The sequence below is a fragment of the Platichthys flesus genome, chromosome 21 (assembly GCF_949316205.1).
Source record: "Platichthys flesus chromosome 21, fPlaFle2.1, whole genome shotgun sequence".
NCBI lineage: Eukaryota > Metazoa > Chordata > Actinopteri > Pleuronectiformes > Pleuronectidae > Platichthys > Platichthys flesus.
This window is the reverse complement of record NC_084965.1, coordinates 9,475,297-9,492,504: the sequence shown is the minus strand read 5'-3', so window position 1 is coordinate 9,492,504 and position 17,208 is coordinate 9,475,297. Positions and strand designations below refer to the sequence as shown.

General features: G+C 41.1%; 1 protein-coding gene across 4 annotated transcripts in view; it reads right to left on the bottom strand.

Moving 5' to 3' along the window:
- The window catches only part of ctnnd2a (catenin (cadherin-associated protein), delta 2a), a 234,244-nt gene that overhangs the window by 58,023 nt on the left and 159,013 nt on the right, over positions 1 to 17,208 (bottom strand). For all 4 annotated transcript variants that reach the window (XM_062379286.1, XM_062379288.1, XM_062379289.1 and 1 more), the window contains 2 exons: positions 12,177 to 12,309; positions 3,527 to 3,740 (listed from right to left, as the gene is read on the bottom strand). In XM_062379286.1, coding sequence (XP_062235270.1) covers positions 3,527 to 3,740; positions 12,177 to 12,309 — 347 coding nt within the window. The remainder of the gene's footprint in view (positions 1 to 3,526; positions 3,741 to 12,176; positions 12,310 to 17,208) is intronic.

The window sequence follows — 17,208 nt, the reverse complement described above, 5'->3', positions numbered from 1 at the left end:
AATGTTTTTGGCCATTAAAATTGAGACGAAAAAACACAAATCTTACAGTTTGCACTGTTTTTAACGCGACAACATTGGGGCTGACTTCCAGCTTCCCTGTCCAGAGCGCATGAGGGTGTGTTCACACATGTACTAGACACTCAGGACGGACGCTATACCAGGTTCTGCTGCGCAAGCTTAGGCAAGCCAAATCAACCAAACCAAAATTGCATATATCAGTGTTCAAACCAGAGGCATTAGCCACAAGTTTCCAAAAAGTTAAAGACCAACAGAGCATAACGACTTCCTCCATATTTTAAACGCATGACTTTCCTCAGCAGTTCTCAGTTTAGAGACGGCAGTATCAGCAGCAGCTTGCCATGGTCCACTGCCTCAAGGTGAGCCCATGAGTGAGGATAGCATCTTCTTTTGACACCTGAAGCCTCTGCATCAACTGGACTTTGACTGACAGGCCTGCCGGCTTTCACTTCTCCTTATCTAACTCACTCCGAGACCCAGGAAGCCATTAAAGCTCGTCTAAATTTACTGACACAGAGATAAATTGTTCATAGAAGGTTTTTCCCGGTGACCACAAGAAACATACATTGCCAGGCGTAAAAAGATTTTTAATCACAAAGAATACTAAACTACTTGAAGCTGACAACAAAGGGGTAATAATGAGGAGGGTGATTCAGTATGACTCTGGCACAGCAACTTTTGGTTATATCAAGCAGTTGAGGATTGTTTATTTTCATGTCATTTGTGCATGCAGCACTGCCCCTGATGATCTCTGGTGGTTACTAACTGCTACTTGCTTGCTTTCAAATCATTTAGCCACCAATTAAGCATGAAGGTCAAGCTCTGGGAAGAATGTTATTTGGCAGAGCAATGGAGTCAATTCCTTAATCGCTTGTTAGCTCTTTCTAAAGACATTGTTTGATGGTATTTGCAGAACTAATCTGAAGAAGGAATATATTCTTGGTGCCCATGCCAAAACAATAGAAACTAGAAAGACCTTCAGTATAACACATACCTAATCCAAGCCCCAACAGTCTCCTTAAATTGAACCTGCTGCACCAGATTCATTAATTCATAGTTCCCAACACGTACCTGATTGTTTCTTCAAGATCCGTTTATAATTCCCTTTGAAGACAATGAAGATGTTGAAAAATGCCAACGATGTTAAGAAAATTAAAAACATTCCAGGAAATACCTCCTGACCCAGTATATCTGTCGCTAGGCTAAGGCAGTAAGAGAGGAACAATCATGGAAATCCTCCAGATCATCTTATTTCAGTTCAGCCTTTGCGGTCTACCCAGCAAGCTAAGATCCTGTCTCCTTTGGGGGCAACGTAGACCACGGCCTCTGAAGTAGAAAACCCCTCAGACCCCCTCAGACACTTATGTTTCCTCACCATACGTCGTCAGTCTTCTTTTTCATTTGTGACATAAGCCATAACAAGCATATGCCTAATTGAACTACCTCATATTTATGCAACAGTTTCTGGCGGTATCCAACACCAGCAGGGTTGTAATTCGTTTGCCACGAGGCAAAGGAGGATAGACTTCAGAATTCTGTTGTACTTACATGAAAGCAATTTAAATGTAGTGTTGGATGCTAAGGACCAGGGTAAACAGACAACAGGGCATAGTCACGCGTAACACTGATTCACTCCGCCAACAGCAGGAGAGAGCCAGAGAAGAGCACAGACAGGAAGAGGGAAGGAAGAAGGACAGTGTGTGTGTGTATTAGCTTTTTTTTTTGTAGAGATGACTTAACCTAACAAAAGTAAGACCCCAAAATATGAAGCAGCAAAATAATTTCGACTTGCAGTGCATTTAATTCATTGGTTAATCTGCTCACTGAACAAACTGACGCACTCCATCTCCGGGCTTTTAATCTTTATGCCTCTCCAGCACTGTAGTGATATACTTGAAGGTGCCAGGCTGTCTCTATAGGCTCGCAGACTGTGGTGAATGTCATCGCTGACGTGCAGCTTCAACGACAAAAGCTCTTTCTGTGAATGTTGATTTCCTCTGTGTCGGCAGGAGTCTGTACACTGAGCGCGTTGCAGGAATGATTTGGTAAAATAACATCCACTGGATTTCTTTTCATCCTACCTTATTATTCTCCCTCCCATCGTTCCCACTAATTACACACATTCTCTTGTTTGCTGCTCACCTCGTTTCCCCATGCACTACCTATCTTCCTATTGTATTTGATTATCTGCAATATCAAAATCTTTTTGCAGGAAAGTAACAGCTTGCTTCCATCTATCTTTCCTGTTTCTGTTCAACAGTCCTTCCTTCTCCCTCCACCCACGTGTCTCTTATTGTCTTTCCTTTTTTCAAGCTGTATTTCCTATAGTTATTGTGGCATCAATAACATTGAAAAGGACTAGAAAATACTACCCCTCTTCCATTCTTGGTTTTATTAGTTTTCCAGGGGGTCTATAAAGAGAGGAATGCAACTCTTTACTGATTGCTGCAGATTCTTTCCAGAGTTTCTCTTGTTAGCCCCCAACTAAAAACTCTGGATAATGTCAGAGAAAGTTCATCAGACACAGTAAAGATCATGTGGAGGATTCACTGCGAGCAAATGGATGCGATGAATATATTTCTAACATAAATTGAACTGATGAAGACGACAACAAAAAAGGTGCAAGGTGTAAACTTAGAAAGACAACAAGATAGAAATGCTTTTTGTGAAATGGGTGGATGTAAGCGTTGATGTTCTGTTCCGTCCTTTCTCCTGCATGCAGCGACACCTTTTGTTCAGATTTCTTCTGTTTCTGTTGTTGCCAAGCTTTGGACACCCAAGTGCCGACAATTTCCAGAGTTCATGTCTGAAACTTATGTCTGTGCATGTATTGGTGAATGAGTGCGCAGTTTGTCGTCGTGGGAGTCAAATCTTCTTGTATGAGCTTGCACTATTTCTTTTTTCTCAAGAGTACCACAGTGCTTACATATGAGCAAAGAATGAGAAACAATGGTCATCCTTGTGTAGACACAGCAGCACACTGTGACGCAAGACACTGAACCGCAAAAAAAAGTACAGTTAATGGATGAAGGAGAGAGAAGAATAGTGTGAGGAGGAGAGAAACTGGCAAGATAACATAGATGTGAGACAGAAGGAAAGTGGGAGAAATGAGAAGCCAAAACTGTTTCAACTATCTGGTCCATTAATGCATCAGTCACTGTTCCTGCAGGAATGGTGAAACCAACCAATCAAATTGTGTTCAAACACTCCGGCCCTGGCCAATCAAATACATGCAAAAGAGGAGCCAGAGGCAGCTGGTGAACCTGGTGTGTGTTCATCTGGTTGTGGATTTGATTTCTTTTTAGCATTGTACAGATAGCTTGAATGGGACGTGAGCATCAAACCCAGCTATGTTGCGTGAAACAGTGATAGTTGTTGTGATGATGATTGTGCCTGCACCAAGTGTAAGGCACACCCACCATTATCCATTAATGTAACACATCAAATTAATTTATTGTTAGAACGTAGTAATGCTGGAGTTTAGGGTCGTGTCTCTTAATTAGTTTACCTGTTACCAGCTCTCTGATCTCCACGTCTCCAGTCTTCCTCAGCAGGCGGACCAGTGCAGGAATCCCCCCGCAGTTCTTCAGAGCTATTTTGTTCTCGTCGTTGGCTTTGCCATACACAAGGTTCCTCAGGGCTCCGCAGGCGCTGCGGTGCACCTCGCTCATCCTGTGGTCCAGGAGGTCCACCAGCAACTGAATGCCTCCCTGTCTACGGATCTGAGGAGGAAACAAATCAACAAAACAACGTGTGAGTGATTTGCAATGGAGTCAAAAAGTTGGACTGCACACTAGCGTCTGCCTTCAGAAAAACACTGGTGGTCAGCAGCAGGTTCATTTGTCAATGCAAGAAGTTCATTTGTGTGTAGAGTGTGTCCTAATGTGTGTGTCCTACCAGTCAGATTACCAGCCAGATGTGTACTAATTAAACGTTTTACAACCCAACTAATGACTGTTTTCACAAAATGACACTTAATTACACAGACGAGGGAAGGAAAGGGGCAGTGACACCAGCTCTGTTTGTTATCTGTCTGTCAACTGCACCGTCTCTAACCTGCTTCTATGCTATGGCATTTCGTATCTTTCCTGTATATATGCTGTTTAGTTTTGTTGCTTTGTTGTTTACTGAGCATACATATACTGTTACAGATAATTATCCTACTACCCAAATACTGCTTAATACTTCAGGAGGCAGGACTGCTTGTACAATTCTACAATAAAACTTTACATTTGTATGATATTAAATTATGAATAGATAAATATAAAATAATTGAAAGAAAACATATCCCTCACCCTCACATTGCCAATAGAATTTGGAAATGTATATATTTTGAAGCTTCATACTTAAAACTAATCCATATATTATTATATATTTATTATATTAAGATAATTTATTAATATTATATTATTTCAGTTGCAGTTTTGAAGGTGTGTAGAATTTAGTGACATCTAATGATAAAGTTGCACGTTGCCGCTGAATACCCCTCACCTCACCATCCCCTAACAAACATGAACAACCACCTGTGGTAATCTTAAAATGTGATAAAAACTCAAAGGGTGTCAAGTTGTCCTGTCTGGTCTCCTGTAAACGAAGGTTAGAATCTCAGAAGTGTCCAGACTTGTGAAATACCAACTCGCCTTCAGATCTGTTAACCAAGTCAAGTATAAATGAAATGCTTGGAGCTGCATGATTATCAAGCTTGAAATTTTACGTTGCAGGTTAAACTACAAAAGACCAAACTTCTTTCTCCGTCACCTTTTTTCCACTTTAACCAGACGAGTGACAGCAAGTACTGAAACCTTAAAATACAGCGGAGAGAAGCCCCCTGGCTGATATGACTCCCCCTGAAAATTCAATATGACTGTCAAAGGTATCACCATCTCAGCAGACACAAAGGTTATTACTGTCTTTTTTGTCTGCAGCGACATTCTACCCTTTCCTTCATAATGATGTTTCCATTTTGGCCTTGTTTTGAACCTGTGTGCATGCTGACACAGAACAGGCACGGGAGAATTAATCGAAGGAGCAAAGTGACTGCTGAGGTTTCGCTCTAATCTCTAATCTATTTTAGGTTTAATGTATAAAATAACTCTAAATCACCCTCTGTATTTTACATATGTTGATACATTTGCAAACAAACGCAAAAAAGAAAAGCAAATAAATGATTGTCTTGGACATTCTGAGTGTATTCAGATTTTATGAGAAAACATGGCAGTCAGGAATGTGAAGGGATCACAATGAGGGCACTCGGGTGATTCAGATTCTGCCTTACACCTTTAGCATGCGACAAACTGCGTTCCCCTCACGATGCTACACATATTGCTTTTTATACCCCCCCAGGTTGCTTCTCCACTGCAGGGATCTTCATCAGCCCCAGGGAGCCCAAGAGCTTAAAGCAGCCTTTGTTTAGTCCAGTCAACAGGGGTGTAGTACTAATCACCAGAAACACGCTGCTGTGATCACCAGGACACTAGTGGGAATGTGGATAGAGCAACGAGTGTGATTGTGTGTGTGTGTGTGTGTGTGTGTGTGTGTGTGTGTGTGTGTGTGTGTGCGTGTGTGTGCGTGCGTGTGTTACAGAGAAAACCTGTCTGTCATGCTTCCATTTTTATTTACTCTCTGGAGTTCTGCAACAGGCAGACTCACTCAGGCAGATAACTTGAAAAAAGGATTTCACAGTTAACTGCATAATCAAGTTTCCCCAAAGCCTCTGATTTATCTGTAGGTTCTCCTCTCCTCCACACACGGAACATTAAGGCCTTGTCCATACTCCTGTGTATATATTTTCCCTTTGTTTAAAAAAAGAATATCTTAATCCACTAGACCTTCCTTTTACAAAATACAAACGCTAAAACACATGTGCCGCACAATTAGGCGACATCTAGGATCTGTGAAATACCAAAGAAGGATGCTGTGGTCCAAGTTGGACAAACTTGTAAACCAGCAGCCAGCAAACTACAAACGCAGTGCTATCAAACAAAGAGAAACTGGTATATATAGCTGCAGCTGTTGCTGTTTTTTCTGGCACATGGTCATGTGTGAAGTAAGCTGTGATGCCATCAAGGAAATTAAACTTTGTAGGTGATGTAATGAAGGTGTCTGAAGACACAGTTGGTTTATCAAGCAAAATCACTTTGCTTATCTATTCAATTAAAATAGATTATGGAATGCAATGAGTCGCAAATCAACCACTGGCCACCCAATTTGCTCAACCTGATTTGCTGTCCCTCTCATGCCCTCCAGACCTCATCTTTGCTCCTCAGCTCCTTTCCATTCCCCTCACCGATCCCTCTTTATGCTCATGTCACAGTTAATCTGTTATTCTATAAAAGCCACGGTGCTATTACTTTGTATTGCATCTGAGCTACCTACAAGGCTTGCCAATACCTCTGCGCCTATCCCTCTATTCCATGTAAAGAAGATTAGAGGCGCAGATTGATTTGTCTTTGTCTCCCGCTGTTCCGCGATGGTCACGGCTACTGGTAACCCGTAGCGACAGCATTGCCGTGGTAACAGTTAGCAGCGGTGACAGCTGGGATTGTGGGAATTGGAGGGGCTGTCGGTGTGAAGGCTGGCGGCGAGGTGCCCGGGTGACACGCTCCTTGGAAGGTACCATGTGAAGCCTAACAAGTGCTTATAAAATTCACCGCATATGGAATGTCGACAGTGATCAGGAAGACACTGAAGACCGTTAATTGCTTGAATGTGAGTGAGGAGAAGGAGCTAAGCTGTGTTACACCTTTCAGCTTTTAAAACCTTTTGCATTTAACCAATGAGACGGATTAGCTCTCACAGCTCTTTACAGCATTTTACGTTTGGCAAAGTGCGTTTACTGCCAACGTTTCCCTTTGGTGTTTTCTTTAATGGGCCACACTTGACATCAACCTATGGCTTTGTGAGGCAGCACCACAGCTAATTTCACAGAATTATCAACTGGAACATTCACAGCCGGTGAGAAACCACCATGACAAATACACCAGGGGCTTTAATCTGTTGTTTGAAGAGTGAGAGGAACAGAGAAAAACACAAACCTCTACTGTTCACAGCAGGGGATCATGAAAGTACTTAATGTCTGAGTGTACAAGTGTATGTGTTGTTCAGTGTGGGGTCCCGAGGAGTTCGATCCCAACAAATGAACACTGACGGACCCATTTTGAGTTATTTAGCTGTTCAACACCAGTCTATGAGGGGTGATGGGAAATGTTCCATAAAAGCTGATCTACAAAATACGCACACACTTTGATCTTTGAGGCCACTGTGACCTTTGACACCAAAATCAAATCAATTAATCCAAGAGTATCAATAAATATTCTGCGAAATTTGAAAGGATTCTCTTGAGGGATGCTTATGATAATGAAATTACACAGCAAAAAAGTTTTTTGTGAGGTAACACTGACCTAAACCTTTGACCTCAAAATTCTAAGCAGGTTATCCTTGAGTTCAACTAAATGTTTGAACCGAATTTAAAGAAATTACTTCATCTTTCTTGCCGATGTACGTTGAACAGATTTTCCAAGATTGCAGTTTGCACAGTTCACGCTCTCCCGATTTAAACGCCCTGTTTTCGTTCTATTGACTTAAACTCATTGGCTGTCTGGAGAACAGTGAGAATATACTTTAATTATGACCACAACAGAGTATGATCAAGCCTCCAGTACCCACAAGATTTTTGTATTTGGTCTGTGCTGTATAATTAAGCAGATCTGTGGTGAGACAAAAAGAAAAAAGAAAAGCATTCGAAAGGAGTGAAATGAATTGGTACCAAAATGAAGTGAAAGAGGCTTTTAGTAATAAATGAGGTGAGGAAGAAAAGGAGAGGACTGACACAGAGTCAGAGAGCATGTTCCCTTCCTCTTCTCTCGGGACGTTTCCCTTTAACTGGTCTGTTGGATAAATGGATATCGACAAGCCAGCTACCCGAAAAGCATCACTGATGTGACTGAACTGCAGTCTGACATCGATGTTGGTGCGGTTTTGAGTTTGTACGACAGACAGGACTGCACAACTCAGTCAAGATGCCTGAAGCCGCTGCTGCACAAAGAGATGTTCGCCTGTTGAAAGTTCTGTGAAACAACTTCGTACACAGAACCCAGAACTGGAAAATCAGTTGTCAATATGGTTGTTGTGAACATGCAATTGTTGTTTTCCCTGCACGGCATATTTGTTAACTCAAAGTTTATAAAGTTTTCTTATATTAACTTTTTGCTGGATATTGACAAGCAACCTGACCGGTGATGCTATAACAGGGATGAGTTGATGGACCTCTTGCGTCAGGAGCAACTCTTACCTCATCTGTGCAGGACAGCTCTACCTCACTGTTCTGCTGCACCTCAGAGGCATGTGTGTGTCTACACTGTTGATGCTGAGGAGCTACTGGTGTCAGCAATATATTTCTCTATTTCTACTCTCAGTTTGCTTTGGGTAATGACCATCAGGGGTAAGAGTCATCCATTGTTTATGAGTTGGTTGGAAAATGAAGAGTTGTAACCAGTAAGCAGCAACGCCACTTATGTTTACCGTTGTTTTGAGAAACGATCGCCCTTCACTTAATATTCTATTAACTAATTGAAATAACCATTGCTTACAAAAGATTTCTGCTGAAATTACATAGTAGCCTCCACATGAAGCCTCCACTTTCACTTGTAATAACATAATATTTCTAAAATGGTTTAAAAAAATCAATATGCATAATTGTACATATTTTTCACAGTTGTTGGTCAGTCACAAATGTTTGTAGTCGGGATAACTTTCTTCCTGGGCGACCATAGTGGCCACATTTATAATTGGTCTTGTACCAGTAACATCAACCAACAGGATTAGCAGACAAAATTAGCAGCTTGAGGTTTGCGTGAGAGAGGCCTGGGAGGAAATCAAATAATGCTTTCAAATAATTGTTTCAGTCCGCGGCTGGCAGAAGGCAATTTTCTCTCTTTTCCCCGGTCTATGCCTCGGTCTCTTGGTCTCATCTGTCTCTGTTCCTATCTCTCCCCCTCTCTTTGCACCTGCTAAATATCGCTTTAGTCACTATTGGAAATCATGTTGTGGCTGTGTTTGGCTGCACAGTGTGTCTCCTCTCTGCAATCTTTGTATGTCGGTCTGATTGAATAAAAGCAAAGACCTTAGACAATATCTCACAGTTAAATATTTGCCATCTACATTTAAAACAAATGTTAAGATGGCCTTTACCTCATAAACAAGGTATGTCAAATCTTTGACATTTCATCACTTGATTATTATTATTTTGTGAGAGTAGCTCTAGGATTTTTAAATGGCATCTCTGAATAACATTTAAAAGCAAATAATGTTCTCATTGGGTTGTAGCTGTGTAACTACAAAGAGAAGAAGCAATGATGCTGTGGGTAAACAGATATCAAGAGAACTTTGTAAGCGTAGAAGATTTCCTGGTCCTTTACAAAAACATCATCTCTACTGTCCATGGTCCAGTTTAGGTCAAAGAAATTGAAAATGTTAAAAGATGTCAAAGTGATTTTGAATGCAAGCCGACAAAATGTATTTTCGCCATCTGGTTGCTGGACTCAGCCTTCGGGGTGAATTTAGACTTCCAGGGGAGCTCTGTGTAGAGCCGAGGCTCCTGGGGGCCTTCCGTTGGGGGTTTAAGGGGCACATCCAACCAGAAGGACACCTCGTGGTGCGCACAGAGCTCACATAAGACACAACATATCCCAGCTACATACAGATCCCTGAGAACACCTTGGGATCCCTCAGGAAGAGCTGGAAAGCGTGGCTATAGGGATTGGTCGGCTACCTCAGCGACCTGAGCCCAGATAAGTGGAAGACGAGGGATGGAGGTTGCAGTGTTGTGGGGAAATATACTTACAGGTGTCTGTCTTTCTTATGATGTCCAGTCCATTTGAATAAGATTAGATTAACATGAATTGAAATAATGTGTCAAAGTGATCTACCATGTTGTAGATATTGTAGTACGCTTACCACATTACTATGCTTTGAAGCATTTGTATCCGAACTCAAATACCTGTCACAACATCCACAAAGAAACCTATTAAAAATAATTTGAAGGAAAACAAACTAAATCCACCGCCAGACTTATTTAAATTTGCTTTGATTGATATTTTATGAATACTGACAGCCATAAAGAAAAATGTTGACTCTAAAGTACATACGCACACCTATATTATGACCTTGTAGTATAATCATACACAATAAGAAAAAACTCTAAAGGGAAATACGCAGAAGCATTGTTCTCTTTCTCAAGGGAATCTTTTCCATTCACCTGTCTCTAAAGACAAATGATAAACTATTAAGATAATCACTACTATCAGTGAAATCTATAAATTAAAACCACAACATTATACCAGTTATCAGGTGCGTGCTTTGTACCAAGGGAAAAAAACTGAATTAGTCCCAATATAACTTTCACAATATGTTACTTCATTTTAACCAAAGGTACTAAACTAGTATGCCGTATCTGGCTTAGTGATCGCCTGTCTTGTTTATTTTTCATCAAAAACTATTTAAGAAAACCAGTTCAGGGCACATTTCCGTGTGTCTCATTGCATCATAACGCTGACATTTGCCTTTGCATGCACATGTGGCAGTGTGTGCATGTAGATTTATGCAATGCAGAAGCCTGGTTTTATTTGATGTGATATGAAGCGTCAAGTTTTGGCTGGCTGATATCTCTTCCCAATCTAATTTGTGTAAATAGTGTTTACAGGGCCCTGAGCAAGACAATCAAACAGACTGATGAACGCAGGTCAAAGCATCTACTGTCAATACACAGTCACCATTTTCTCTATTGTTGGACACGTCCATTCATGCAGTAATTACACCCTTTACAAAAGACACTAGAACTGAGGGTTCTTTCAGAGCTGCGCGGATGAGGGAGTGGGAGGGGTGTGAAGTAGGATTTTTTTGTATACAAGAGAGATTGTGTTTTGTGTGTGTGTTTGTGTGGGTGCTTAAGTGGGTCATTGTGAGCGAGAATTAGCTGTGTCTTCATGTGTAATTGGTTGCATTAGAAGACAGTTAATACAATTTTTGTTGTGTATTGAGCTTTTACGATTGTATATACATTTGCGTGCACATTATGCTGGTGCGTGTACTTGTATTCATTTCTGAATGTGAATACTTTAACACTATAGCAAATATCATCCATTTAATACAATTTGCTAATGTCCTCACCTGCATGTACAAGTTATCAATTCAGGGATAATATAAGGGGAAGGGATGCAAATTTGAGAAAAAAATTAAAATTGTACATGTACAAATGTTTCACTGACAGAGATCAAACCAGACCGTGAATCCAGACAAAATGAACACGAGCACAGAGAAAGAAGAACAATTAAATAAATAAGATAAAATCAATAGCTAAAATTAAACCGGAGTCAAACATTTATAAAAGCAAAGAGAAAAGTCTCAAAACTGATTTGAAAGACGCCCAAGACTATTCAAAGAGTTCAACATTGTGGGAGCTCCAGTAGAGAAAGCCTGGTTACCCTTTGTGACAAACAGTGGTGTGGGCGTAAGCAGCAACAAAAGACTGTATATCTGGGGGTTCGGGAAAAACTGCATCAACATATGCCACTGACATTAGCATTGTTTGAAGGGTTTATGAAAGAGTTCTAAAGGGGCGAGACAATCTCATGACTTTAGGACTAATTGAACTTTTCAACACAACTAAATATCGAAGCTTACAGATTTAGAACACTGCAAGCTGCATCATACAGAGGCAATATACAGTTCTTCCATTAGTGTGGCAGCCAGCTATAGTCTAATTTGTCCAACCACGGAGTAATCATTTTTCATTTGTAAAACACAAAAAATGTGCACTGTTTCATTGTGCAGCACTTATTGCCCTGCTGTCGCAACTCTCTCTCCCAAACAAGTTGCCCCGTCTGTCATAATCAAACTGGACATTGGCAGCGCCCAGAGAAATCCAACAGTGTCAGTGGACTGCCAAAACATCCATAAAGTTGTTTTTATTACAGTCCTCTGTTGGCAGATAGATCTCGTCATGTCACATGTAGTTTGCACAAATGGGCGTGCAGTTCTCCGCATACAGACAGACCTTGACTTAACACCTGCCCTCTCTGTGTACCTGTCACTTGGTTGTGCATTGTTGTACTGCGTGCCCACAACAATGTCCCCAAACACACACACGCACACACACAAACCTCAGCTTTGATCTTGTTGTCTCCGAAGCAGAGGTGCTGTAGGTAGGCTGCTGCATTGGACTGCACCGATGGGAACTGGTGCTGTAACATCTGGATCACCTCTGGCAGCTCCGGATCTCTCCATCCGAATTCTCTGCAGAGATACAGACAAAGAAACTTATTGCTCCACAACTTCACACTGGAAACATGGAAGATGGCCTGAAATTATTCGAATAAAATTATAGTCTCTCTTCCCAACATACCCAGAAGTAAAGATATGCGTTCACTTCAGTGGCTACACAGAACAGACAAAGAAAGACAGTCTGACAGCATGTGTGAATGAGAGATTTAAATGTCAAAAACCACTTTGTTCTGTTTTAAAACCAAGGATATGTTTTTTAATAGCAGATAGTGCTACAAGCTAAGCAACACAGTGGGACAGAAATCATGCAAATTACTCACTGAAAGCCCATTTTGACAAAACATAGTCATTGTCACTGATCACAGGCACATAGGAAATCCGAGCCAGTGAAGATGAGTCAAGCAGGTTAAGCAGATGTCAACCTTGGACAATTTTATAAGTGATTGGGAAACATTCGGCTCAAGTAGCATTTGAAAATGACTAAAGAGCAGTTTGATTTTCCTTGAAGAACAACACAGTTATTCTGCAAACTCTTTATAGGCAGAGCGAGTTTCTAAAAACAGTAAGTCTGTGTTTCTGAAAATTTCACCATGCCCGGTGAAGACAAACGTGTCAGTTACAAAAGCTCCAAGGAAATCAAAAGCAAAACAGATCAAACAGGTTTTTCTTCTCAATAGTTTGAGTGGCATTTGATTTTATTTGAAATGCAAAGTGCAATGCAAAAATAAAGTGTCTGGAAAATTTGAGGATTCCAGAGAACAACATGTTGAAGGGCATTTCTGATGTAGTGCAAAACGAAGGCTGAGCGTTATTTTAACACAGCTGTGAATAAATACAAGCCCAGAAATAGTTCAGCGTAAGCTTAGTAAATGGGGTTAAAAGTTTGAGGAATTGCACAACACAGCATTATGACTGCACTCTGTCAGCAGTTTGAGTGGTGTGAGTTATGTTCTATTCCTTCCACTCACAGGGGTTTACACTCATATGAGCACGCTGGACAAAGTGAAATAAATGTTTGGTCCCTTGGTAATACCTGGGAACTGGTTTCCTTTATTGAATTATCCCCCACTGATAATTGCTCTCCAACATCCTCCAAATCATGTGTGAGAAAGTGTGGGTGATTGTGTGTATGTGAGTGTGTCTGTCTCCAAAGTCTACTGCAGTTTTCTACACTAGCCACGCTTTATATAAACAGTTTAACTGATACTTTATTCCTCATGATTCCTCACAGTGCTTCTGGATAACTCTCAACTCTGTGTGATCTGAACAAAATGTGTATCTGTCATCGATTGTGGTATTTGAAGATTGATTTTGTTTTCTCTGCCATCATGCTCGCCGCTGCGTCCCTAAGTGCAGGTTGCTTTTATTCCCATCAAGCCATTGTGAAAAATGGCTATTCACTTTGCCTCCTAGTTCAACCGCAGCAAACATGAAAATATGCTAAGTATGGGACAATCGACCTGTATGTTTGTGTGAGACTGAGGTTTTCTCAGCAGAAAATGACGCCCTGACACCGTTCTCTCATCGCTGTCAGATCCAGCAAATACCGTATACAAAACATCTGTGAAAAGCAGTGCATTCCCGGGGAGTAAACATGGCTCTTAAAGATAAAGCAAGCTCCGACGTGGACCACTATTCATCTGCCAAATGATAAGTGTTCATTCAGCCAGAAAGCAGGACTGAAGTAGGGGGGCAAAGGAGCTATAGAGGGAGAAAGGAAGAAGGAGGAATTCCCAAGGCGTTCAGCAGATTTAAGAGAAGAGACCCTCAAACAACGCTCCTCAAGTCACACAGCAAGATACCATCAGGGCAGTTGTTTGTTTTCTAAGTGCGTGTGTGTGTGGCAAGATTAAGATAGGATCATGATGTGAGATGTGTGTGGACACAGTTGCCTCGGTGCCTGCTTGCCTGTGTGTGAGTTTGTGTCAGTGTGTCTGTCAGTGTGAACCCCTGGGGCCTGAGACGATTGCAATCTTATGTAAAAAAGAGTTGCTATGGAAAATCTATGTCTGTCTGTGGCTCGCCTATATCTCGAGAATTATTCAACTTACTTGCATCACTATTAGCGTGTATATTGTAAAGGGTCCAAGGGCATGTAGTGTTGACCCGTGATACATACTATATACTTACTTTATTCAAAAACTTTTGGGTAACAAGCATTCTATAGCAGAAGTATCAGGGACTCGTTCACATAAGTGACGTTTGCAATCGCGATAAAATGACAATCACGACAATGGTAACTACAACTGATTCTCTTTGCTTTCTGAGTTTAGCCTCACCAAGCTTTTAATGAAAAGGTGGACAGCTCTTTTACAGTTTCAGAAAGCACAGTTGGAGGCATGTTTGCAATAGGCGCTGCATGAGTAATGTGAAAAAAACAGAGTCTACTGCAAGCAAACAGGAAACTGCATCTGTGGCCACATGGTAACACCACATAAGCTGAGGGTGCTCCTGCAGTGAACGTTACTCCTCGGGAGGTGAAAAGAGCTAAGATTAGATTCTCAGAAAGCAAAGAATGACAGAAAATTTGTATTGCTAACCATAGCAGCCATGGCAACGAACCAGCAAATGTTCAAAGGGCAAAAGTAGAAGTTGCCTGTATTATACCAGAAGTAACAACTCTGTTTAAGGAGTCATGTGTCATATTCACAGTGCTATTACATTGCATGGCCTTTCTCGGTTCTGCATGACTCTGGTTTGAGTGTGCACACACTTTTGGACCTGGGAAGACATTTACCTCAGTGTATTTAGGTATCTGATCATGTGTTGATGTGCATTCTTGTGTATGTGTGTATTTCAGTGCAAGTGAACGTTTGTGTGTGTGTGCCATCTATCCCCTGCAGCCTCACAGCTCTGCCAGTGTCGTTAATAGATAGCAGAGTGATCTGCTGATAAGATAAGCATCACGGCTCGCCATTAATTAAAACCCCCTGGTAAAGAGAGAGGGAGAAACAGAGCAGGGGGGAGAAAGAGAGCGACTCATACAGAGAATGACAATGAGGAAGGAGGGCTGAGGAAATAACCAGAGCATTCCAAGGATACTGTGGATACACTGGGCAAGAAAAAGCTGGTGTAGATGTAGAAACAAAAAAGAGGGTTTGAGAAAGAGCAAAACAATCCACGGATGAGATGCCATTAATGTCAACACAGGTACTAATGAGAGCTACAGCCCTGGCAGTGAAACTGCCAGGCGACAAGCCAACAATGTGAAACAGTGGGATGCAAACAGAGAGGAATACATCCCATAAAATAGAGACTGATCAAAGAGGCAGTGCCCAAAAAAGAAAAAAAAATGTCGGGTTCACACTAAATACCCACACAGCTTTTTGACGAGGAAGTCTGCAATCTCAGGGTTATCTGCGATCTTAGGGTTATTATCCGTCTTGGGCTAATTAAACCTGTTCCTTCTGTCTCGCGAGACAAAGGGGTATGTGCCAAGGATAAGTCTGTGGAGGAGTTGCAGCACCTGCTTCGACGGAGCGTTCACAATTCTCCAACGCCAGTTTCCGTTACAGTATCTGCAGGTTTAGTCCGGCTGCCTCTGTGGATACTGATTCTGTCGTCCACACTCTCTCCTGTCCTCTCTCATAGACACTTCGTATTTTGTGTTGTTTACTTATTCTTCCCTATTTTGGTTATGGCCCTGTACAGAAATAAGCAATATCACTCATAAACAGAGTGAATGTAAAGGATCTCAAAGAACTCCAGATTCAGTCAGATCTTTCTGCTACCTCGAAACCTTTAAAAGCCACAACCTGGGACAAGGCTGGAACAGGAAGAAAAAACCTTAATTTTTTAAGGTTAAAGGTTTTAAAGGTAGGTTAATTTAAAGAAATGAAAATGACATTTAAATGTAGAAATCTAATTAAGACCAAAAACTAAATGCTTTGGAAGCCATGGGGAGAGAGACTGCAGCCAGTATAAGCCTGGTGAAGTGACTCCTAAATTCAAATGTCAAGTGTAATTTCAAAACTTTGTACATTAAAGTAAATGTGGGTTTCAGTTCTTGGAGTCACGGGAAAAGGATATAAAATGTTAATCAATTATTAAATTTAAGAAAAAGCATTAAAAAAATAATTTGAACTTATTGCAATATTAATGATATGATGACTGTTGATTTATGTATAACGTTTCTTGTTTGTGCTCCTTGGAATGTGCATAGATGTGTTGATGTCTGTTGTTTTTGGATTATACAAAGCTAAACTAAACTTCTACTGTTAATAGAAGTTTATGATTTATATGTTTAATAGTGTTAATTGTGAAATGACAACAGCGTTTTATCAAAGATGTGATGGAATGAAAGCTCAACAGGCTGCACCTACTGCTACAGTGGCAGCAGATTGGAGACAGGTAATTGCAGTTCTGTTGTTGTGTTTCGTGATGTAAGATTGTTGACATTTGAAGATATATGAGTCTCACTTTCAGAATAGTTGCACTCACTACTAGTTAGACTTTCTTTCGTACTGCTGAGGAAACACTAGGTATGGCAGTCTGACATACTGAGAATAAAGGCAGGTGGCAGGGAGATGGTTGAGGATGATATAGGAGTGATACAAATGGGACAGAGGAAAATACTACTGTGTGATGGTAGGGCTTTGATGCAGACGCACGCACACACACATACACACACAGAAGGGAGACAAAATGTGATAGAAGAGTACAACACAAGAAAATACAGGGATTATCAAAGGACTTCTTTCATTTCATAAGACTTCTCTTCATCTCCTTCTCTTTTCATCTCCAGGTCCCATGAGTCATCTGAACTTCTATCTGAAATCCCAACATGACCATTGATATACAACACACACACTTGGAGACATCTATGCACACACACACACACACGTGTAGAGAAAGCAAAGCTGTGGCCGATCAGAAAACTCTAGCCCGCGTGATGCTCTGGTTTTAACAATC